Source organism: Pipistrellus kuhlii, unplaced genomic scaffold (assembly GCF_014108245.1).
Source record: "Pipistrellus kuhlii isolate mPipKuh1 unplaced genomic scaffold, mPipKuh1.p scaffold_m20_p_3, whole genome shotgun sequence".
NCBI lineage: Eukaryota > Metazoa > Chordata > Mammalia > Chiroptera > Vespertilionidae > Pipistrellus > Pipistrellus kuhlii.
Window position 1 is genome coordinate 41,715,866 of NW_023425529.1, and position 23,124 is coordinate 41,738,989.

At 48.0% G+C, this 23,124-nt stretch overlaps 2 protein-coding genes across 3 annotated transcripts; both read right to left on the reverse strand.

Moving 5' to 3' along the window:
• Positions 1-757: 757 nt before the first annotated feature.
• Positions 758-3,582, reverse strand: DDN (dendrin). The gene is made up of 2 exons (XM_036458197.2): positions 3,338-3,582; positions 758-2,948 (listed from the first exon to the last, which is right to left on the reverse strand). Exons 1-2 carry the CDS (start codon positions 3,544-3,546, stop codon positions 1,049-1,051), a joined length of 2,109 nt encoding a protein of 702 aa, XP_036314090.1. The 5' UTR covers positions 3,547-3,582; the 3' UTR covers positions 758-1,048.
• Positions 3,583-6,638: 3,056 nt separating this feature from the next.
• PRKAG1 (protein kinase AMP-activated non-catalytic subunit gamma 1) lies at positions 6,639-23,117 on the reverse strand. 2 transcript variants are annotated; one of them, XM_036458199.2, is made up of 12 exons: positions 23,011-23,117; positions 17,064-17,112; positions 9,721-9,830; positions 9,447-9,528; positions 9,291-9,349; positions 9,112-9,157; positions 8,950-9,004; positions 8,296-8,422; positions 8,029-8,194; positions 7,833-7,870; positions 7,421-7,567; positions 6,639-7,309 (listed from the first exon to the last, which is right to left on the reverse strand). In XM_036458199.2, the coding sequence occupies exons 1-12, from the start codon at positions 23,017-23,019 to the stop codon at positions 7,205-7,207; spliced, it is 993 nt and encodes a 330-aa protein (XP_036314092.1). In that variant the 5' UTR covers positions 23,020-23,117; the 3' UTR covers positions 6,639-7,204. The 2 variants fall into 2 exon arrangements, with proteins under 2 accessions (XP_036314092.1, XP_036314093.1); XM_036458200.2 differs by having other exon boundaries at positions 9,721-9,859; positions 23,011-23,090.
• Positions 23,118-23,124: the final 7 nt, after the last annotated feature.

Genomic DNA, 23,124 nt, shown 5'->3' on the forward strand with positions numbered 1-23,124 from the left:
GGTTAGGAGCCCTTGCCCATTCACTCAGCTCTTCTGTAAACCCTGGGCAGCCTCTAGAATTGAGAATGAGTGCAGGTGACAATGAAGCCACCCAGAAACCCTCAGACTCTATTCATCTCTTCCTAACTCTTCCTTGGCTTGTGAAGGGAAGGATGAGATAAAAGCTTCCTCAAAGGATGGACCTGAGAGCCCCTTCGTTTTACACATTAGGAGGCCTGGAGAAGGAAAGTGACTTGCCTAAGGTGCCCAGTAAGTGAGTGCCAGGGTTAGGATTGGAACCCAGACTTGTAACATTCAAGTGAGCCCTCTTCCTGCTTTGCTGGTTGCTTCTGGACTCCTTCCTCTTCTGCCAAGGGCTTCTCTGTCACCTGTTCCCTTCAATCCAGAGCCTCTCCATCATTTCCTCCCTCCTGCCCGGAGGCCCTTCCCTGAAGTTGCCCTCCCACGACTATACCATTCCTACCCTCCTGCCTACTCTTGGCCAGGCTTCTCTGCTCAACTCCACTCCCAGGGCAGCAGCTACCCCTGCTCAAGCCCTTACTCAGATCAGATCAGAGTGACCTGAAAGGAGCAGGCATGAAAGCCTACTGCTCACCTGACCTCTCCTGATCTAAAAAATAAAATAAATAAATAAAAAATTACAGCCCTAGCCGGTTTGGCTCAGTGGATAGAGTGTCAGCCCGAGGAAGGAAGGTCTGGTCAAGGGCACGTACCTCGGTTGCAGGATCCTCCCTGGCTCAGGCCCTGGTCCAGCCACGTGCAGGAGGCAGCCAATCAATGTGTTTCTCTCACTTAGCTATTTCTCTCTTGTCTTTCCCTCTCCCTTCCACTCTCTCTAAAAATCAATGGAAAAAAGAATATCCTCGGGCGAGGATTTAAAAGCAATTACACATCAGCATATGTTCCCTTTCCTTTCATTTGGGCGGCTTCTTTTTGGATTATGGGAACCGGTGCAGGTGAGGGGTACAAGGAAGTCTGTGAGGAAGTAAGGGGACCAGTGGGCCCAAGGATGGATGGGCTGGGAAACACAAATACAGCCAAGAGCCTCTTACTGCCGCTCCCTGTTTCTCTGAGGGGTCCCCTTCGTGTTCCTCTTTCCAAAAAGGGCCTCCTCGGTGTGGCTGATGACATCCAGAATCTTGCGGATACTGTGGTCGGGCTGCGTGGTCTTCCCGCCTTCGCGGCAGCCGGCCCGCTCCTCCCGCCAGGGGGCGCCGGCGGCCTCCGTGTCGCTCCCATCCGAAGAGCTGCTGTGCGCGCCGAGCTCCGCAGCTTCGTCCGAGTCCGAGTCCGGGGCGGTGTGGCGGCGGATGCGGGACACGGCTTCCCGCAGGGCCCCGGCGTAGGGCCCCGGGGTCCGCGCCCAGCCCCGCCCCGCGGGCCGCGGGAGCCCCGCCACGTCCCCCGAGCCCTCCTGGGCAGGATGCGCGCCTCCGGAGGTCGCCGGGCCCGCGGCGGAGCGCCCGAGGCTCCCTGGCTGCGCGGGGGCGCCCTGCAGGTGCACTTCGTCCGCCGGGAGCCCCAGGATGCGGGAGGCGCGCTCCTCCAAGGAGGACTCGGCGGGCTCCCCGCCCTCGGCGTCTTCGAACCCGCGCCCCGCAGATGGCTGTGGTGAAAGGCGGCTGGCGGACTGCAGCTTTCGGCGAGGGGAGGGAGAGGCCGCGGCCCCCGCGCCCTCCTCCTGGCCGGGCTGCGGGCGGCCCGGGGCGTCTCCCGCCGCGCGTGGCGGCCCCGCGGGCAGAAGCTGCACGCGCTGGGTTCGCGGGGTCGGGACGTACTGGGACTTGATCACCACGCACGTGGCGTCAATGACAAAAATGCCTTCTCCGCGGGCAGGGCCGCTGGCGCTGCGGGGCAGGGTGTGGGCGCGGCGGGGCGCCCTCCCGCCCCCCAGGGGCCCGGCCCTCCCTCTGGGACCCGGGGACTCTCTGGATCCCGTGCCCCCCGGAGCCCAGGGCCTGGGGAGGGTCTGGCTGTGTGGGGGCGGGTGCTTTCTAAGGGAGGGGTTCCAGGATCTGGGGAGCCAGCTCTGTGCTCTGCATGCTTTCCCTTCCGCGGGCCCCTGGAGACGCGGCCTGGACCTGGGGGCGGGACGCGGGGGGCTGCGAGTCTCCGTGGCGGACCCCCCGGAAGCTGGGTTCCCAGCGGGGTTGGCTTGGGGGTGGCGGTCGCTCCCACTGTTCCGGCCAGCAGCAGCCGGCCCCAGGCTTTTCTCTGCGGCCCCCTTGCGGGGCTCCAGCCGTGGCCTAGCCGGTCCACAGCCCGGGGACCCCCCCAAGAGACCCCGCTCCTGTCGAAGCCCCCAAGCCCCTAGGACGTCCCGGTAAATCCGAGGGTCCAGCCTTTTCTTTGTGTGCCCCGCCTCTGTCCTGGTCGGAGTCTGAGCAGGGGCTGAGGAGACGGGCGCCCGGGAGGGCTCGGGGCCCCTTTTGGCCCCCAAAGTCCGGTGGGGGCCTTCATAGGAAGGTGGCGCCACATAGGGGGGCGGGCGGTCCCAGCGGCGGCGGGGGGCCGTGCCCGCGGCGGCTCTCAGCAGCAGGTGAGCCTCGTAGCTCGGGGGGCCCGGCCTCCGGCCGCCCCAGGGCCCCACCCACGCCGCCCTCGGGTCGCTCGGCGGCTGCACGGGTGGACGGGGCGGCCGCCCCAGCGGCCCCAGGCGCTCGGGCCGCGATGGAGCCGGGAGCCTTGCGGGCTGTGCCGCCCGAGGGGCGTTCCGAGGCTCCGGGCGCGGCCGGCCCGGGGGGCTCCTGCGGGCCCCGCCGGCCTTGCGCCTTTTCCGCTCGGTCTCCTTGGCCTCGCGCTCCTGCGACGCCGCTTTCCTTTTCTCTTGCTCCCGGGTCCGGGCCTCGGCTGCGGGCCCCGCCCGCCAGTTGGTCGCCTCCTGCAGCACCCTGGCGGCCCAGGGCCGGCGGGGAGGCGGCTCAGGGGATGCCGGGCGCGGCCCACACCTGGGACAAGGAGCAGGAGCCCAGGTGAGCAGTTTGTGGGGGAAGGGAGCGGAGGTCCGGGGATCTGGGAGCACTACAGACCACTTTGGGCAGCCAGGTGGAAGGGTGAGAGTGTGTGTGTGGTGTGTGTGTGTGTGTGTGTGTGTGTGTGTGCACGTGCAAATATATGTTGGGGCTGAAGTCTAACTATCCCTCCATGCACAGTATACCGGCGTCTGCCCCATCTCACCTCCTGCCCTTTTCACACCCATCCCTGTTTCCCCAAACAACGCAGGAGAGGTCAAACTCTAGCTCTCCGGATGGGTTAGGGGCGCAGCAGCGCTGGCTGTGCCTGGGGGAAGTCCAGTCCCACCCCACCACTCTCCTCCCCTCACTTCTCCTTCACTCACGTGTGGCTCTGGGGCTCGCGGATCCAGTGGCCGGCCTGGAAGTCCATGGTCTGTCGAGGAGGGGCACGGGGACTATAACGACAGGAAATAGTCTTCACTTGGATCACCAGCAGCTTGGATTTCTGCACCCAGAGGCAGCTTGCAGACTCCTCATCCTGGCGCTCCCGGGGGCTGCCAGGCCCCTCGGAGAATAAATGACCATCCAGCATCCTGCCCCACCCCACCCCGGCCCCCCACCCTCCCACCCGCCCCCGACAGCCCCCTGCCAGCCTGGGAAGCCGGCGCCCACTGCAGAGCGGCAGGCCCAGCGACTGGGGACTATATATACCCGGGCACACGTGTATGTGCCTGTCTGTGTGTGTGTGAGTGCATGTGACATGGCGGGGATGGCTCTGCGCTGCTGCCTCCCCCAAGTGCATGGCTGCCTCCTGTGGCCCGGATTTGGGATCCCCTTCCCACTTCTCATGTCCCCCAAGCCTGATGGAACCTGCAGGAGTGGGCAGGGGACTTATTGCCAAGCTGACAGAGCCCCCTCCCCCATCCCCACTGCTTCCACCTTCCTGCTGTTTTAACCCTTCACTCCCCTCCTCCTCAAGGTGCTTGACCACCAGGGTTCTGCCCTTGACTTCCTGCCTCAGACTTCAGGGACTTCAGTTTCTCGACAGGGAGATGATGGAAATGGAACTGAAGGTCTCTGCCTGCCACTCTCGCCGGTTTCCATGGGGTTGGGGTGCAGGAGGGGCTGGCCCAGGCTGGGGGGCTATTTTTAGCGGCAGTCAGTGGCATTCGGGTGCAGAAAGGAGATGAGTAACCAGCTTCCATGTGGTGGAAGGAGGAGGCAGTAGCTTTCATGCAGCTTTTGTGTGGCTGGGGGGGAGCTATCCTCTCCTCGCTTAAAAGGGTGACCCCCACCCCCTTAACTGTAGCCCAGGGCTGCCGGTACAGCAGGAGAAAGGAACCTTAGCCACGGAAACTGCCCCACACTCCTGTTCTAGATGTTTGTCCTTGGCACCCATGGAGCCAGCTCCCTGCAGCGTGCTCTCTCACAACCCAGAAGCCAGAATTTTAGGGTCATACTGTTCTGTGCCCACACAGCTCTGCTTCGCCTTATGGAGGATAGACTAGGGTGCTTATGCATTTATTCGCACCCTTTCAGAGGAATGGTGTGCTCCCTTGGCAAAACTAATCCCCTAGCAACTGAGGTGCTAAAAGTGGCCCGTTTGCTAGCTTAGAGCCCCCCATCACCACTACCACAATGCCCAGCTGCCCCAGCCCCCACCTGAAGTGGTGCTCAAGATGCTCACATTTCAGGCTCATTCTGGGGAGTTGCATTCACATGTCTCTCCCCACCCCCCACGCCTATACCAGGTGTCCCCCGATTCACCATGGTAATGTTAGTGGCAGCACAGCCCACGCCAACTCTTCCATGCAGAGACTTAGCAACCATGCCTGGCAACCATGGCAGCAGCTCAGTGGAGGGGAGGGTGCGGGCTGAAGGAAGAAAGTGTATATAGCAACGGTTCCTGAGAAAGAAGGATTATTTGCCTCTCCTGAGAAGAATAAGTGAAAATAGGTTATAAGGCTCCAAATTTTGTTCCTTGTCTTTCCTTAAGCTCGCCCGCAGACTCTGAGACTGGTTGGGTTTTATGAGGGAATGGGAGAAGCAAGAGATCCTATTTTGTTTTCCACTAACATACCTGCAGCCCTGAGGGTAGACCCTTGCCCAGAAGGGTTGTTTTGGGACAGACCAACTTAATGAGAGAATCAGAGCAACAAACCACAGGCCTCCTGCTCTCTAACATGGACTTTTTAAAGAACCTATATTTCCCTATCCCATCCATCGACAACCCATCTCCCCTTACCCCCCCTCCTCCCCACAGCCTTACACCTACCAGTTGCTCTGATGGCTCTTTGCTTGAAGGTGCTTCCCACGAGTCCTAAGGCTTTTTAAAGTGCTTGCCTCCTCCCTAGACAAGTCCTACTTCATGATGGAATGTGACACAGAGACATCTGTCCTTTCCTCCATGCACTCACCCCACACATACAAACATACTCTAATTATAACAGCTTGGGATGTCTCCCTCCCTGAAGTCTCGGAATGTGCTGAGAGCTGTGAAGAGGTGGATGCAGCAGGGGCTTCTTCAAAGCCAGGATGTAGCACTGAAAGCTGCCTTGTCGCTTTCCCCAGGTCCCATTGGGAAGCCTAGTTTGGAGGGACCAATATGGTACGGTAGGGTTCTTGGGCAAGTGGGGGTAGGGCAAGGTGTTACTCTGAAATCACTTCTGGTCTTGGTATCCAAGATGAAGATGATGTACCTGCAAAGCAGTGGTGGGATGGTATCCAGAATTGGGCGCATACCCAACAGTCTAGGTGTCCTTATACTGTTGTTTTTTAAAAACATTTTATTGATTTCAGAGAGGAAGAGAATCATTGATGGGCTGCCTCCTGCAGGCCCCACATTGGGGATCACACCTGTACCACAGGCATATGCCCCAACTGGGAATCAAATTGTGCCTCCTGGTTCATAGGTCAATGCTCAATCACTGAGCCACGCCAGCTGGACTTGACTACTGTTTTGGCGCATATGGTTTCAGCACAGGGAAACGGTCAGCTGGGGTGACCACGGCTCTGCTGCTCCCCCAGCGCATACCCTACAGCTCCTCCTCACGTTGGAAGACTCATAAGGAATTTCAGTTCAAAGACAGAGCCAGTTCAGCAAAATCCAAATAGAGTCCAACCTTTTTTTTTTTTTTGCCTTTTTTTAATTAATTTTTTTAAACATATTTTAATGATTTTTTTTTTTGTAGAGTCCAACCTTTTGATGGTGGCATGTCTGTCTACTCTCAGGAGACCTAACTCCATTATGTGATTTTCCTGGGACATCAGCTATGGTCCAGGCAGAAGGGAGTGGGGGTGATAAGGATTGTAGGAATAGGGTGAGAACAGTTTTAATAGAGATTTAGAAAGGTAGTAAGTCTAATATAGTGATAAAGAAGCATGGGCTCTGGTGCCAGACTGGGTTTACATGGGTTTACATGCTAGCTCTAACCTTTTTATTAGTGTGTTGCCTTGCGCTAGTTTGCCTCTCTGTGCCTGTTTCTTTTAAATCTATAAAACTGGTGTAATAGCTCCTATTGTTCTGAGGAGTAAATGAATTAGTGTATGTAAAGCACTGCGACTGATGGACAGTTTTCTATAAAGTGTGTTGTCGTCACTAATGAGTTGAAGGAGCCATATGAAGTAGAAAGGTTGGAGCAGTAGTGACTGTCAACTACAAAAAGCAAACACTGCAATATCATGAAGAGGTTCCTGTCATTTTAATTAGGTTTGCCACAAAAAGCAATAACCTTAGCTGACCACTTTGCAGTCCTCCTCCACCCGACCCACTTCTCTTCATATGAATATAGCGCAGGAACCCAAAGGCCTTCCTCCCCATGACCCTCCCCCATTATGGGAAGAAATGCTATTAAGTGGACTCAGCCTCCATACAGCATGAAACAGGATGAATAAAAATATTTTTATGAAGAGCTGTGCTATGGCAGAGGGAGGCAGAGACAGAGGCAAAGCCGGATCTCTTAGAGATCAGAATTTGTCCAAGCGGCACAGAGCCCACAGTTCACCCAGAGTGGGGGCACGTCTAAGAGGACAGGGGCTGGGATGGGCTAGGCTCAAAGTTGTCCTCACGGGTGAGGACAGGACAGCTACAAATCCATTCCACCTCTTCCCTGGCTCTCAGGCAGAAGGGGAGAGGTCTCCTGGGCAGGGAACAGAGTCCCAGTTCTCTCAAGGTTTCATCTGTGGTTCCAAGCTTTGCGCAGGCAGTGAGTGGGCATAACCCTTGGTGCCACCTGATGCCTTCCCCAAGCTCAAGGCTTTTCTCCGCCTGTGAGCACCAGGGCCTGCAGGATGTCTGACAGGGAGACAATTCCCTTGACCACATCATTCTCATCCACCACTACCAGTCGGTGAACCTGCAGAGAGCAACAAGGGAAAAAGGGAGATTCAGTGCCAGATTCAGGAGAGCCCTTAGCTCTATCCTCCTCGCCAAACCCCAGCTCCTTCAGGGTCCCTGGTCCCCCTACCTCTGCTTCTACCAGCCTGTTGATGATGGTCTCCAGAGTTTCATGCAGGTAGCACTTAAGGACACCCTCAAAGTAATGTGACCGATGTTGGAGGGCTTTGGTCACAGACACATCTAGGTTGTTGTAGGTCTTTTCTGCTGCCAGGTTCTGGGGAGAGAGGAGAAGGTGCTTGCAGAGAAGCAAGGGAGCCAACCCCCAAACCCTGAGTCCACCCCAACCCCAAAGGGAGAGGGCAGTTGTCAGCCATGCCCACAAGCCACACCCAGCTTGTTCAATTATTTTTCAAATAAAATTTGAAAGCTTGGAAGCTTCTTAAAACCCTTAGATTCCAGAAGAGACTCTCTTCTGTTCCCTCTCCACATTCAACATGCCCCCCCTTCCCCTACCTCCCAGCCCCTCCACAATCACTCACGATAACATCAAACTTGGAGTAGATGTCCACCACACGCCCTAGAGGGACAGAGGCAGCTCAGCAAGGAGGATCTGACATCCAAGACTCCCCCCGGCCGTAGGCAGAATCACGGTCCCGGCTGAGCTAAGGGGGAAGCAGATTTCCCCCGAGGCACCCTGACTTCCCGGGAGCCCTCCCTCCCCGTCCACTCTCTCACCTTTTTCATCCACCACAGGCAGGGCGGAGACCCGGTGCTGGACGAAAATGCCCAGAGCCACGTAGACAGGGGTGGTGGTGCGGACCATAGCGATGTTGGCATAGGTGCCAATCTGTAGCTCTTCCAGAGACTTAGACATGAACTCTGGCTTGGGGAACTCGGTGATCTGAGGAAGGAACCATCACCTTGATTTTCAGGGCTCCCCATAGCACCCTTGGATACCTTCCCCACCGAGTATATAAATAAAAACGGCTGAGGAGCACTTACAAATAATTTGAGGAACTTGAGGATGCGCTTATGGGTGAGGATGTACAATGTGTTGCCTGATTCTGGGTCAATAACTGGCAGCCTATGAATCTTGTTCCGGATTAGTGAAGACACAGCATCAAACAAGCTGTGGGAAGGTGGGGGACAAGGATAAGTTCCACAGGTTGGGCCTGACGCTGGGCCTCTCTCTGCCCCTGACTCCCTCCACCTCTGCTCAGCTCCTTAAGAGTGTTTATAACCGAAACGGTTTGGCTCAGTGGATAGAGCGTCGGCCTGCAGACTGAAAGGTCCCAGGTTCGATTCCGGTCAAGGGCATGTACATTGGTTGCGGGCACATCCCCAGTAGGGGGTGTGCAAGAAGCAGCTGATCGATGTTCCTCTCTCATCGATGTTTCTAGCTCTCTATCCCTCTCCCTTCCTCTCTGTAAAAAATCAATTAAAAAAAAAAATATATATATATATATATATATATTTTTTTTTTAAAGAGTGTTTATAAATGCAAAACTGATGGTTGGGAGAAAGAAGGGGAGCAGTGTGCGCATGCACATGTTTGGGAGAAGTGTCTTTTCTTTCTTCTGCCCCGGAACCCAGTGCTTTAGCTATGCTGATGGCACGGCTCTTCCTCTTCTGTACAAATGGGTGGCTGGTACTCACCTGGCATTAGGAGAAATGCAGACAAGTGGCTTAAAGGAGTCCTGTAGGTATACCTCTGAAAGGAAAAAAGGTTCACAAAATACCACCATGGAAAACCATTTCCCAGGAAAAGGTCCATCTCTTTATCCTCCCACCCCGCCCCCTCGCCAATTCTCTGCATACCTCTCCAAGTTTCTATCTTGTGTTCTTCCAGCTCATAGATTTGCACCTGGAAGCGAAAGCAACAGAAGTTGAGACTTGACCTCCCTGCTCCATAAACCCCTTGTGGTTTGCTTGGAAGGAAATGAGAATGAGGGGCTGAGGTGGGAACGTGGTTTTGGTCATTAGGTGACGGTCCTTACCAAGGCGGATTTGTAGTAGCGGTGCAGGATATTGATGAAATCAGTGATGGTCAGCATGCCTAGAGGCCAAGACAAGAGCTCTCAGCATCGCTCAGAGCTTTTTTCCGTGTCCAGCATAAGATGCTAATGATACTGTGTTCTAGAAACATTGCTTACCCACAAAACTTTGCTTCTTACTATCCCACAAAGGGGCAGCTCGTACACCGTTAGTCACCAAAGCAAAAAAAGCTTTTTTCACCTATAGCCAAAAGAGTTATATTCACAAAGGAAAATTCACGGGTGGACTTTAAAGGAACAGGGGTTGGGTATATTGGGGAAAACATGAGACTAACCCCATAGAAGGACAAAGATATTATCCCTGGGATGAGATAGGATGAGGGGTATTGAACCAGGGGTTCCAAAGAGGAGAAGGAAAAAGTGTTTCACCCACCTGCAGGGAAGTGTCAAACACAACCAATTTGGAGCTTGTGGGAATCAGGTCATAGCAGCGATGAGACTTCATGAAGGAAGTATACACACTATTGTTGGATTCTGGGGTCTCTGCAAAGGATGGGATAGTTAGTAGCTTCCTTCCAAGTAAAACACATAATCAAAAAGGCAGAAAATGCCGAAACCGGTTTGGCTCAGTGGATAGAGTGTCGGCCTGCAGACTGAAGGGTCCCAGGTTCGATTCCAGTCAAGGGCGTGTGCATTAGCTGCGGGCAAATCCCCAGGAGGGGGTGTGCGAGAGGCAGCTGATCAATGATTCTCATCGATGCTTCTAGCTCTCTATCCCTCTCTCTTCCTCTCTGTAAAAAATCAATAAAATATATATTTTTTAAAAAGGCAGAAAACAGTGTTGTTGTTGCTCAAATATTTAGAGCAGATTAAAAAATATATATATATTTTATTGATTTTTTACTGAGAGGAATGGAGAGAGATAGAGAGTTAGAAACATCGATGAGAGAAAAACATCTATCAGGGGCCTCCTGCACACCCCCTACTGGGAACGTGCCCGCAACCAAGGTACATGCTCTTGACTGGAATCGAACCTGGGACCTTTCAGTCCTCAGGCTGACGCTCTATCCACTGAGCCAAACCAGTTTTGGCTAGAGCAGATTTTTTATAAGGCATTCTATTTTAATCTGATTTGTTCCTACTATTCCATTAGGAGTAAAACCTCTTAGAAACCATTTCATCCAACCTCCATTTCCAGGTAAGACTGCATCTGTTGGTTCCTTGGCTGACTAAAACAGAAAGTCTATATTTTTCATTAAACTGTTCTAGTCTAAAAGTTTTTTTTCTTATCTTTAACTCAAGTTTTCCCTTTCATATATTTAGCACATTTAAATTATCTTTTCTCAATTAAGATGTAAGTAAGCTTCTTAAAATTCAAATAAGCATCTTCCTTTTAAAAATTTTTTTTAAAGTAAGCTTCAGATGAGAACATCATGGTCCAAGTTGGGCCATTTCAGGTTAACATGAAGTTGGATCTCAGTGTTCAACCTGGACTAAAACACCCTGAGAGTCTATCCTGGGATAACCCTGTGAATGAGAAATCATCCCACCTATTCCGGTCAAATGAAAGACCCTGGCTGTGTTTACCTTTCCAATCTTTTGATTTTAATTGCTTGGTCTAACTAGAGAAACAAGCCCCAAAATAACAGCCCAAATATGCTCCCCACTATACTATGTATACTTAAAAATAGTGCATTATTTATATAATCCTTTCAATAAACCTGTAAGGCAAATATTGTCCTCATTTTTCAGGTGAGAAAGGTGGAAACAGTTCACACCATCAGTAAGTGAAGTGACAAGACTCAAACACAGATTTATTATACCTGATTCCAAAGTTCATGTACTTAATCCTATGCCAGTTGTTTTTCTTTAACTTCTATTTTTTTTTTTTTTTTTTTACCAAACTTATTCAGGTACTCAGTTTAAAGTGTCAAATTGTTCTGCAAATTTTGTCAAGAAAAACTGCCATCCCTGGCACCCACTCCCTATAATAACCCTTACCCAGAGATGAAATCTCTTTTAGCTGATTATTTTGGTACTTAAAAAAGATGTATTTCTTATTGATTTGAGAGAGGAGGGGGGAGAGAGAGAAAGACAGACAGACAGACATCAATGATGAGAATCACTGATCTGCTGCTTCCTGCACGCCCCCTACCTGGGATCAAGCCCACAACCCAGGCCTGTGCCCTTGGTGGGAATCATGCCTCCACTGGGACCCGAAGTCACACAGGCCAGTGCTCTATCCACTGACCCAAACCAGCCAGGCCATTTTGGTACTATTTTGCTCCTTTTTTATATTTTTCACTTTTGGGAATTATCCATTATCATCCAAGAAATATGCAAGTTTTTTGTTCTATTTTCTATCAGGGCCCTATTACAAACATGCACCATCCATTCCCCCCATTCTTCCAAAAATTAAAATATAATGTTGGTTACATCAATATTTAAATAATTTTGACTAAATATTCATTATTCAGAGCTAAGGGAAACAGTAAACTCTTTCACAACTTTATTTTCCCTGGAGTTAACAATTGTCTCTTCATTTGCTTAATTTTCTATGTATAGTATTTATAACTAATTCAATCCCCAAACTTCACAAGTTCTTTAAATATCCTTGTAAGAAATTCAGAAGCACAGCCTATCAATTTAAACTACACAAAGAAGTCTCTCTGGAGCTTTGTGACTGGCTCAAATCTGGGCTGGTTTGCCTTGTATGCACTGCTGTCACCTTGAAATCTTCTCTCATTACCATCAAGAGGACCCCTTTCACGACTCCTGTACGGCATTCCTTGTGTCCTGTACCCATGTTTTCATCTGTTTGACTACCCCCTTGTTTTGGTGGAGCACATCTTTCAATAGCTTCTTGAGAAAGGATGCATGAGAGGTAAATTTTCTTTTTTTTAAATATATTTTATTGATTTTGTACAGAGAGGAAGGGAGAGAGAGAGAGAGTTAGAAACATCGATGAGAGAGTAGTCATCGATCAGTTGCCTCTTGCACACCCCCTACTGGGGATATGCCCGCAATCAAGGTACATGCCCTATACCGGAATCGAACCCGGGTCCCCTCAGTCCCCAAGCCGACGCTCTATCAATTGAGCTAAACCGGTCTCGGCAAGAGGTAAATTTTTTGAGACCTTGCAGCCTGCAGATATCTTTTATACTCTCTTTGATTTAGAATTTGGATGGATACAGAATTCAAGGTTAGAATTTATTTTCCTGCAGGATGTTAAAGACATTGCTCCATTGCCTTGTAGCTTCTCGTATGTTCAGAGTCTGAAGCAATTCTGACTCTTTGTATGTTATTTGTTTTTACCCCTCTGGAAACTCAGGGTCTTCTCTGTTTCCAGCATTTTGAAATCTCATGACAATTGTGCTTTGGATGGGTGAATTTCATCCACTGTGCTGCATATTTAACGAGTCCTACCAGTGCTTTGTGTTGTCATTTTTCTCTTTCTGTAACTCCTATTATTTAGATCTTAGAATCCTAGACTGACCCTTGAAGGTTTTATTTTTTGGGGGGTGAGTTATTGTTGTTTTCAAAATATCGTTTTTTTCTCTCTTGTTTTCTACTTAGCTTTTTAAAAATGTTTTATTTTTATTTTTTTGAGAGAGAATAAGGGAGAGAGAGAGAAACATCAATGAGAAAGAAACAGCATTGATTGGTTGCCTCCTGCATGCCCCACACTGGGGGACTAGCCCAGGCACATGCCCTGAGCAAGAATCGAACTGTGACCTCCTGGTTCATAAGTTGAAGCTTAACCACTGAGCCGTGCCAGCCAGGTTTTACTTCTTTGATTTTTTTTGTGTTTTGTTTTTTAATATACTTTAATGATTTTTCACAGAGAAGAAGGGAGAGGGTTAGAGAGCTAGAAACATCGATGAGAGAGATACATCGACCAGCTGCCTCCTGCACACCCTCCACCGGGGATGTGCCCGCAACCAATGTACATGCCCTTGACCAGAATCAAACCTGGGACTTTCCAGTCCGCAGGCCAATGCTCTATCCACTGAGCCAAACCAGTTTTAGCTACTTCTTTCATTTTTAATTCTACTTCTGGTAGGTTTTCTCAACTTGATTTTGAAACCTCATGTTTATTTAAAAAATTTTGCTATCCTATATATTTTTTCCTTCTTTTTTAAAAATGTATTTTTATTGATTTCAGAGATGGAGAAGGAGAGAGAGATAGAAACATCAATGATGAGCCTAATCGTTTTGGCTAAGTGGACAGAGCATCAGCCTGCAGACTGAAGGGTCCTGGGTTTGATGCCGGTCAAGGGCATGTACCTTGGTTGTGGGCACATCCCCAATAAGCGGTGTGCAGGAGGCACCTGATCGATGCTTCTCTTCCATTGATGTTTCTAACTTTCTATCCCTCTCCCTTCCTCTCTGTAAAAAAAAAAAAAGAAAAGAAAAAGAAATATCAATGATGAGAATCATTGAATGGCTGTCTCCTGCACGCCCATAATGAGGATTAAGCCTATAACCTAGACATTTGCCCTGACCTAGAATCAACCCTGACCTTCTATAGGTCAACGCTCAACCACTGAGCCACGCCCACTGGGCTGCTACTATATTTTTAATGCCCAAGAGGTCTTTTTTGTTTTCTAAAAGTTTTAGAAAAGGAATGTATCCTGGTACTTGTTCATGGTGCTAATATATTCTTCCTCTGAGAATGTATTAATTTGAAGTTTTCTTCTTTATGCATTTACTTTTCCCCTCCATTGCTTTTTCTTTGTTCCTTTACATGAATCATCTTTTTTTATAAACATTAGAGGCTTTCTTTAGATCTCTAGTAATCTTTGATTAAAGGAGAATTCAAACCATATTTTAAGAGTGGAGTTTTTAAAGCTGACTGGAAGCCCTAAGCGTGTAAATGAGCCATTTAGATAGGGAACACTCAACATTTATATTTGTAGTGGCCCGATGCACGAATGAAGATTCCTGCAATGGGCCTCTGTTCTAGCCAGAGATGCTTCTGCCTTCCCACACTGCCCAGAGGCCCAGAGTGGCTGGGGTGGTGCTGACTGCCTGCACTGTCGCCATGGCAAGTGTCCTGCCCCATCCCCAGCAGCTCAGTGCCTGCGCATGCAAATTAACCCATCTTTATTGTTAATTTGCATACTCACTCCTGATTGGCTGGTGCAGGGGTCCTCAAACTTTTTAAAGTGGGGGCCAGATCACGGTCTCTCAGAGAGCTGGAGGGCCGGACTATATGAACTACTAATTCCTACTGTAACACCTCGGCTGCGCTCACTGCCCAAACAACCTGGCGGGCCAAATCAGACTCCTCTGCGGGCCGCATGTGGCCCGCGGGCCGTAGTTTGAAGATGCCTGGGCTGGTGGGTGTCACAAAGGTAAGGTCAATTTGCATCTTTTTCTCTATTAGTGTAGATGCTGTGCTTGGAAGGTAAAGTCTTTCCTGTCAACATTCTGGAAACTGGAAGGGGGAAAAGGCCTTGGATTTTGGCATTAAGTATAGTTCACTTTTCCTGTTAGTGAAGTACCTCAGTCCTCAGCTGGACCCATACCTCTCTCCAGACCTCCAGTCTTTGCCAAAGTTGGAAAGGGAAGTTGTCCAACTGCACTCAATGAAGGAGGGAGTCTTGGGATCTGACTGCTTCTCAGACCTTCAGTGCTTCTTGGCTTTCCCCACTGCTAGTTTACACTGAGTGGCCAGATTATGATAATCTCTGAATGCATAATAACCTGGCCACTCAATATATATATTTTAGAGTCCTGGTGCATGAATTCATGTGTGGGTGGGGTCTGGCCAGCCTGGCCAGGGGGAGGGGACATGGGAAGTTGGCTGGCTTGCATGCTGGTTGAACTCCTGCTCGAGGGGACAATTTGCATATTAGCCTTTTATTATATAGAATATACACTGAGCCTAAACAGGTTTGGCTCAGTGGATAGAGCATTGGTCTGAGGACTGAAAGGTCCCAGGTTTGATTCTGGTCAAGGGCATGTACATTGGTTGCGGGCACATTCCCAGTAGGGGGTGTGGAGGCAGCTGGTCGATGTTTCTCTCTCATTGATGTTTTTAGCTCTCTATCCCTCTCCCTTCCTCTCTGTAAAAAATTAATAAAATATATTTTTTTAAAAAAAAAGGATATACATTGAGTGACCAGATTAATATCAGTTCAGAAATTCAGCTTTCTCAGGTCTGCTAAGTCATTTGCACCTCATCTGTCTGCTTTCCCACTTTCAAAATTCATTGCTATGGCCTCCTCTCTTGTTCTTCCTTAGTGTATTTGTACCTTAAAAAGTCTTTATGTTTATTTTAGCAGCTTTTTGTGAAGGAATGAAAGTAGATGTATACATTCAATCTACCATTTTTAACTAGAAGCTCACTATTGGTTTTCAAATTTGAAAACTCACAGACTCCAAAAAAAACATGTCTTTTGGCATCAGTTTAAGACACATTATGCTGAGAGTTAAATACTATCATTTTCAATCCACAGTAGGGGCAGCCCAGCACTGTTTCTTTCTCTAGTCTCTCTCTAAAATAATTTTAAAAATCTGGAGATTTACATACAAACCCAGATTCTTAGCTTCTTTTCAAAATTCTTAGTTTCTGACAAAAGTAGGTCTTGAATTCTGAACAGTAACAACTGATCAGACCTGGATAGTTACTGCCTCCTTTTAGACATGGCAAGACCTATAGGTTGTTGTAGTCATATGCACCCATCACTGCTTGGTCTATGTAGGCAATTTTTGGCCCCCAACTTGATGTTGATGTAAATGTACTCAGAAACATAAAATAACACTTAATACCATGTGGCAGTACTCAATTATCAAGAGCCATTCAGATAATTAAAAATATCACTATATGATTATCCTTTTGGGGTTACCAACAAAATGAAAATGGAATATTAAAAAATTCTTGTAGCCGAAATTGGTTTGGCTCAGTGGTAGAGCGTCGGCCTGCAGACTGAAGGGTCCCAGGTTCGATTCCGGTCAAGGGCATATACATTGGTTGCGGGCATATCCCCGGTAGGAGGTGTGCAAGAGGCAGCTGGTCGATGTTTCTCTCTCATCGACGTTTCTAGCTCTCTATCTCTCTCCCTTCCTCTCTGTAAAAAATCAATTAAAAAAAAATATATATATATATATAAAATTCTTGTAAAGACCTCATAAAACTTTAATATGTCCTAGGGTCTTAGGCCCCATTTCAATCCTCTGAGAAAGTGTGTACTCCTAATGCCCTAAATGTGTCCTTAGACTTAAGAGTATTCCTGGCCAAAATCCTTTACCAGAGGTACCTGTGAGTTCTGCCTATTTCTAGATGACCTAGTATTGGGCCATTCCATTCTAAACAGGTACAATATTGGAATCGCCTGGACTTTAGGGTTTAGTACCTCTATTCTAGATTAGTTCTAAGGACTTTCAAGGCCTTTCTGTAATTCCTGTGTACTCTCAGTGACTTTACTGAGCTTGCTGGATGATAAAAACTTCTAGTGGCATTACTTCTGTGCTACTTAGAAAATACCAGAAACTTCTAAAACCTCGTTAGCCAGCCTACTAATGCCTGTGGAAGTTTCCCTGTAACTCAAAAGTTTCTCTCAGGTGGTTTGATATTAATCATCCCTACTCTACCCAAGATTTTTCCTTGGTGATCTTGCCAAATTACTGTTCCTGGTTTATATGGTTTGGTACATTATCTGGTCAGCTTTCATTTCCCAAGGGGGACCTTGAGAGAGGTTCAAAAGCATTGCAGAAGTTGGCGTTGGGCTACTGCTTTCATACCCAGTTTCCTTTCTTTAGGGCACTTACCTTGAGGATACTCATTTTCCAGAGCTGAGGAGTTATCTGAAGAAATGACCTGGAGACAAGAGAAACAAAGATTCAGGCTATCCTGGGCTCCATCATTTAGCTTAGCATTAGAAGGGCTGGCAACTGCCTTTAAAGTGCTGTATTATCTCATTTAATCTTCATAACCCTGAGGTAAATACTATTGTTAGCCTTATTTTCACAGATTAGGAAACTGAGGTTTAAGCAACTTGCCCAAGGTCATATGGCTGGTAATGGTGGAATAGCGATTTGAACACAGATCTGTGCATTTCCTAAGCTCATGTCCTTATATCTATACTACCCAGTGAAACAGTAGGTCTTAAAGCTGAGACTAAAAAAATCTGAGCTTAGAGCTGGTGCCACAAGATTCTCACAGGTCTACTCTATAAAAACACAGAAGCCAGAGAAAACACTGCTTTCCCAAACACTCACTAAGCATAACTGTAGGCACCGGGATCAGGCATACACCTTACCACTGAGAGGGCCAATCTAGGGAGTATCCCAGCAGCTGACTGTCAAAGTTAGAATGACTGAGGGGTGGATGAAGAGCATAAATGTTCTGAATGAGGAACCTCAGTTCTCTCAGCACCCTTAAGAAACCCAGAGGATGCTGGTTTTCCAAGTCTCCTTGCCCATGACAGTCTATTAGAGAGTGCTTTGAATACAGAGAAACCTTTAGAATCATCTCTAAGCTCCCTCAAGTGGAAACATTTGGAAATTTCATTGTTATCTAGGAACCCAGGAGGGATCATAATTTTCATCAACTGGAATCAACAGTTTGGCTCTATTTGCTGTGGGTAATATCCCCAAACTAACTTAAAGTCTTATTTCACCTACATAGATGCCGTAGTAATATGAAGTTAAAGGCCTTGGATTGAACATGGGAAACTGGTAAGCAGGGTCAAGTTGGCAGGATAGCCTTAAACTTCCTGCCCCAATGGGCCAGGGTGAGGGGGATAATCTTCTCTGGGCTGCATAAGATCATCAACTTGGCTTGGCATTTTGGCAAGGCTATCAGAATAGCAGCCTCATCTCTTTTAAGAGGGAGAAAGGGCTGGCTATTTAGTGCTAAAGATACACGCATGGGCTCTGGCCGGGTAGCTCAGCTGGTTAGAGTCTAACTGTTAAAGCATCATTCCGATACACCAAGATGGTAGGTTCACTCCCCAGTCAGGGCATATGTAAGAATTAACCAATGGCCCTAACTGGTTTGGCTCAGTGGGTAGACCACTGGCCTGCGGAACCTTAAAGGTCCCAGGTTCAATTCCGGTCAAGGGTATGCACCTTGGTTGCAGGCACATCACCAGTGGGAAGTATGCAGGAGGCAGCTGATCGATGTTTCTTTTCCATTGATGTTTCTAACTCTCTATTCCTCTCCCTTCCTCTCTGTAAAAAATCAATTTAAAAAAATTAACCAATGAATGCATAAGTGGAACAAATCGATGTTTCTCTTTCCCTCACTCCCTTCCTCTCTCTAAAATCAATTTAAGAAAAAGATACACAAGTTATATAATAGTCTCACTAAAGTCTATATAGAAAGACACAGAAACAGCTATTTGTAGAAATTATTATAGCCACCATAAAATATTTACATACCAAAATGTGTTAGTTATTTTGCTCATTATCTATCCAAATAGATTATAAATTCCTGGAATCCTGGAACTATTTTATACTTATTTATATCCCCCATATAACATGGGATTCTGCATATTGTTTTGTTTTTTAAAAAATATATTTTATTGAGTTTTTTTACAGAGAGGAAAGGAGAGAGATAGAAAGTTAGACACATCTGCCGAAACCGGTTTGGCACAGTGGATAGAGCATCGGCCTGCGGACTCAAGGGTCCCGGGTTCGATTCTGATCAAGGGCATGTACCTTGATTGCGGGCACATCCCCAGTAGGGGGTGTGCAGGAGGCAGCTGATCGATGTTTCTGGCTCTCTGTTCCTCTCCCTTCCTCTCTGTAGAAAATCAATAAAATATATTTAAAAAAGAAAGAAAGAAAGAAAGAAAGAAAGAAAGAAAGAAAGAAAGAAAGAAAGAAAGAAAGGTTAGACACATTGATGAGAGAGAAACATCGATCAGCTGCCTCCTGCACACCTCACTAGGGATGTGTCCACAACTAAGGTACGTGCCCTTGACCAGGACCTTTCGGTCTACAGGCCGATGCTCTATCCACCGAGCCAAACTGGTTTCGGCTGTTTTTATTTCTTAACTTTCAAACTGATGATAATCATGCATGCTAATATGAACAAAGACTAAGACTAAGTTAGAGAGAAAAAAGAGACATCCAGCAAAATAGAAACACAGATAACTACAGAAGAGAGTTAGACACCACAACTGAAGATGACTTTATCTTCCTCTCTCTCCACACAGGAGTGGGGTAATATGTCCATTCCTCTCAACTTTTTTAAAAATATATTTTTGTTGATTTTAGAGAGGAAGGAAGGAGAGAGAGCTAGAAATATCAATGATGAGAGAATCATTGATTGGCTACCTTCTACAGGACCCATACTGGGGATCCAGCCCTAAACCCAGGAACGTGCCCTTGACCAAAATCGAACCCGGGACCCTTTAGTTTGCAGGCTGATGCTCTACCCACTGAGCCAAAACAGCTAGGGCTCCCCTCAACTTTTAATAACATGGGGAGCTTGACCAGTGTGGCTCAGTACTATAAACCAGGAGATCATGGTTCGATTCTGGGTTAGGGCATGTATATGTGCCTGGATTGTGGGCTCGATCCCGTGTGGGGTGTGCAGGACGCAGCTGATTAATGATTCTCTCTCACCATTGTTTCTATCTCTCTGATTGCGGGCACATCCCCAGTAGGGGGTGTGCAGGAGGCAGCTGATCGATGCTTCTGGCTCTCTGTTCCTCTCCCTTCCTCTCTGAAATCCATAGAAATATATTTTTAAAAATAATATAGGGGACCTGAGAAAGTACCACTGTACTACATAAGTACAAAATACTAGTAGAAAGGCACATAGATTCACAATTTCAGACTCCTAATCCATATTTTCAATTGTTTGCTAGACAACCACAGATGTCACAGACTCTATAAGTGTTTTAATGCAAAGCAGAACAGCATCTGTCCCTCCAATCCTATTATCTTTACTGTGATTCCCATATTTGTTTTTGGCACTGCTCTCCTAGGTGCTTAAAAACTGAAATCTTGATTCCTCTAAGAATGAGCTATGCCAACATGTCTGCTTAGAATCACAAGAGCAGAGCATGACCTAAACCTGTGGTCGGCAAATTGCGGCTCGTGAGCTACATGCGACTCTTTGGCTCCTTGAGTGTGGCTCTTCCACAAAATAACACAGCCTGCGCAAGTCTATTTTGAAGAAGTGGCGTTAGAATATGTTTAAGTTTAAAAAATTTGGCTCTCTCAGCCGAAACCAGTTTGGCTCAGTGGTAGAGCATCGGTCTGTGGACTGAAAGGTCCCAGGTTCCCAGTCAGGGGCATGTACCTTGGTTGCGAGCACATCCCCGGTGGGGGGTGTGCAAGAGGCAGCTGGTCGGTGTTTCTCTCTCATTGACGTTTCTAGCTCTCTCTCTCTCTCCCTTCCTCTCTGTAAAAAAATCAATAAAAAATATATTAAAAAAAAAATTTGGCTCTCAAAAGAAATTGCAATCGTTGTACTGTTGATATTTGGCTTGATTGACTAATGAATTTGCCAACCACTGACCTAAACCTATCCTTAATATCTATCAACTAAACTGATGTTTCTATCTCTCTCCCTCTCCATTCCTCTCTGAAATCAATAAAAATATATTTTAAAAAATAAGTGATGAGAATCACTGATTAGTTGCCTCTTGCAAGCCTCACATTGGGGATTTAACCTATATTCCAGCCGTGTGCCCTGACTGGGAATTGAATAGTAACCTCCTGGTTCATAGGTCAATGCTCAACCACTGAGCCACACAGGCCAGGCTATCTCTTCTTGAATTCTTCTTTCATGCCATCACCACGTTCTTTTGCCAGCCAAGCATCTCAGTTTTGGGAGGGACTTTCATCTCCAGCAACTAGGAACTCACTACCTTCTGAAGATCCATCCATTTACATAACGCTGTTAAGAACATTCTTGCCCTAGCCGGTTTGGCTCAGTGGATAGAGCACTGGCCTGTGGACTGAAGGGTGCTGGGTTCAATTCCGGTCAAGGGCATATGCCCTGGTTACAGGCTCAATCTGGGGACATGCAGGAGGCAGCCAATCAATGATTCTCTCTCATTATTGGTGTTTCTCTGTCTCCCCTCTCCCCTCCTCTTTGAAATTAATTAAATAAAAAAAAAATATATATGTATATGTATATTAAAAAGAACATTCTTTAATCACACTCACTGCCTTGCTCATAAATCTTCATGGGTTCCCTTATTACAAAGACTAAATTTAGCAAGGTATTCAATACCTTCAACCCGACCTCAGCCTATTTTCGCCTCACTGTGACCCAAATCCCAAACTCCAGCAACATTAAGCCACTGGCTCTTCCTCAATTAATCTCTACATACCTGGATTTCTATGCCCTTGCTCACACCGTTCTCTCAGCCTACAGTGCCCTCTCTCAGGTTCACAGTAATTTCTCCCTCCCCTATGCTTCCACAGTCCTTTGTTTGCCTCTTGAAAACAGCATTTATTATAGTCTACCTTAAATAACAGCTGTCACTGGCTTGCCCTCAGCCCCACTCCAGTTAGGCTGAGCATCTTCAAAAACAGGGGTTTTCTTTTTAAAATAATTTCTATCCCAAGAACCTAATCCAGTACAAAAAGTGTGAGGGTTAAATTATAAAATCTATATAAAAATACTTTGTGCCCTGCCACGGTCGCTCAGTGGTTGAGCATTGACCTATGAAATAGATCACGGTTTGATTCTCCATCAGAGCATATGCTGACTTGCAGGCTTGATCCCGTGTGGGGCATGCAGGAGGCATCAATGATTCTCATCATTGATGTTTCTCTCTCTCTCCCTTCCTCTCTAAAATTATATATATATATATATATGACCCTCTTGCCTAGGGGAGCATTTGCAAATCACTTTACCACTTTGGTTTGTTTTCTTCTTTATAACCTGAGGGACATGACCTCTTTGCAGGCAGAGAAAGTATACGGTAAAATAATTACTCTGGGCAGATAACTGACCCAAAGAACAGTGAACCTGCAGCCTATACACAATTACAGTAGCAGATGATAAAAACCAAGATAGGAAGAAATATTCTGCCTGACAGATTACATGATTAAAAACTCCGGAGAGGGAATTAATGGGAAGGGTTCCAGAGTGCTAGAAAAGGCTCCTGATAGTGAGGTGGGTCCCTGTAGCAGGCAGCCTGAAGCATCCCGGGAAGGGTGACGGACCTGCCACACTTGGTCAATGCCTGCTCGCCAAGAATGAAATGCCAACATGCCTGCTTGGAATCGCAGAGCTGGGCATGACCTAAAACTTGTCCAGGGACACAGCGGCCTCTACCACTGAACAATCCCTCCTTTAGAGAAACCCCACTTTTCAGTTTTATTAGGAGAATGGGAGCTCGGTGGACACCTTGCGGCAATATAAGTTTTTTAGATGTCCCTCCTGCCAGGCATTGCAGGGATCACACTTAAGACAACCCGGGCCAGGTGATGCCTGCAAGCGGGGGGACCTCCCCCTCCCGCCTTTCACAGGAAAGCCGAATCACCACCTCTGAGGGGCCTGAGGTGCTAAGACGAAAGGAGCCCTGAAATCGCCAGGGTGCGCGCGGCATTTGAGGGGGAGCTCGGTGTCACTGCCCACTCGGGCTGAGTACGGCGAGCGGAAGGCAGGCCCAGTCCGCGGAGATGCGCCCGGGAAGGAGCGGGGGGCAGGAGCACGGGCAGGACAGACCCCCGGCTTCCCGGCTACTGGGCACCAGCGCCCGCCCCTGCCCAGGCCTCCCAGCCCCCTTTCCGCGCTCCTCACCGTCTCCATTGCAAAAGGCGCCGCTGGCAGCGTTCTTTAGAGGCTCGCCGGGGAAGGGGTGGCCCCGCCCCACGTCCGGTACCGCGACGCCACTTCCGCTTACGTCAGAACCAA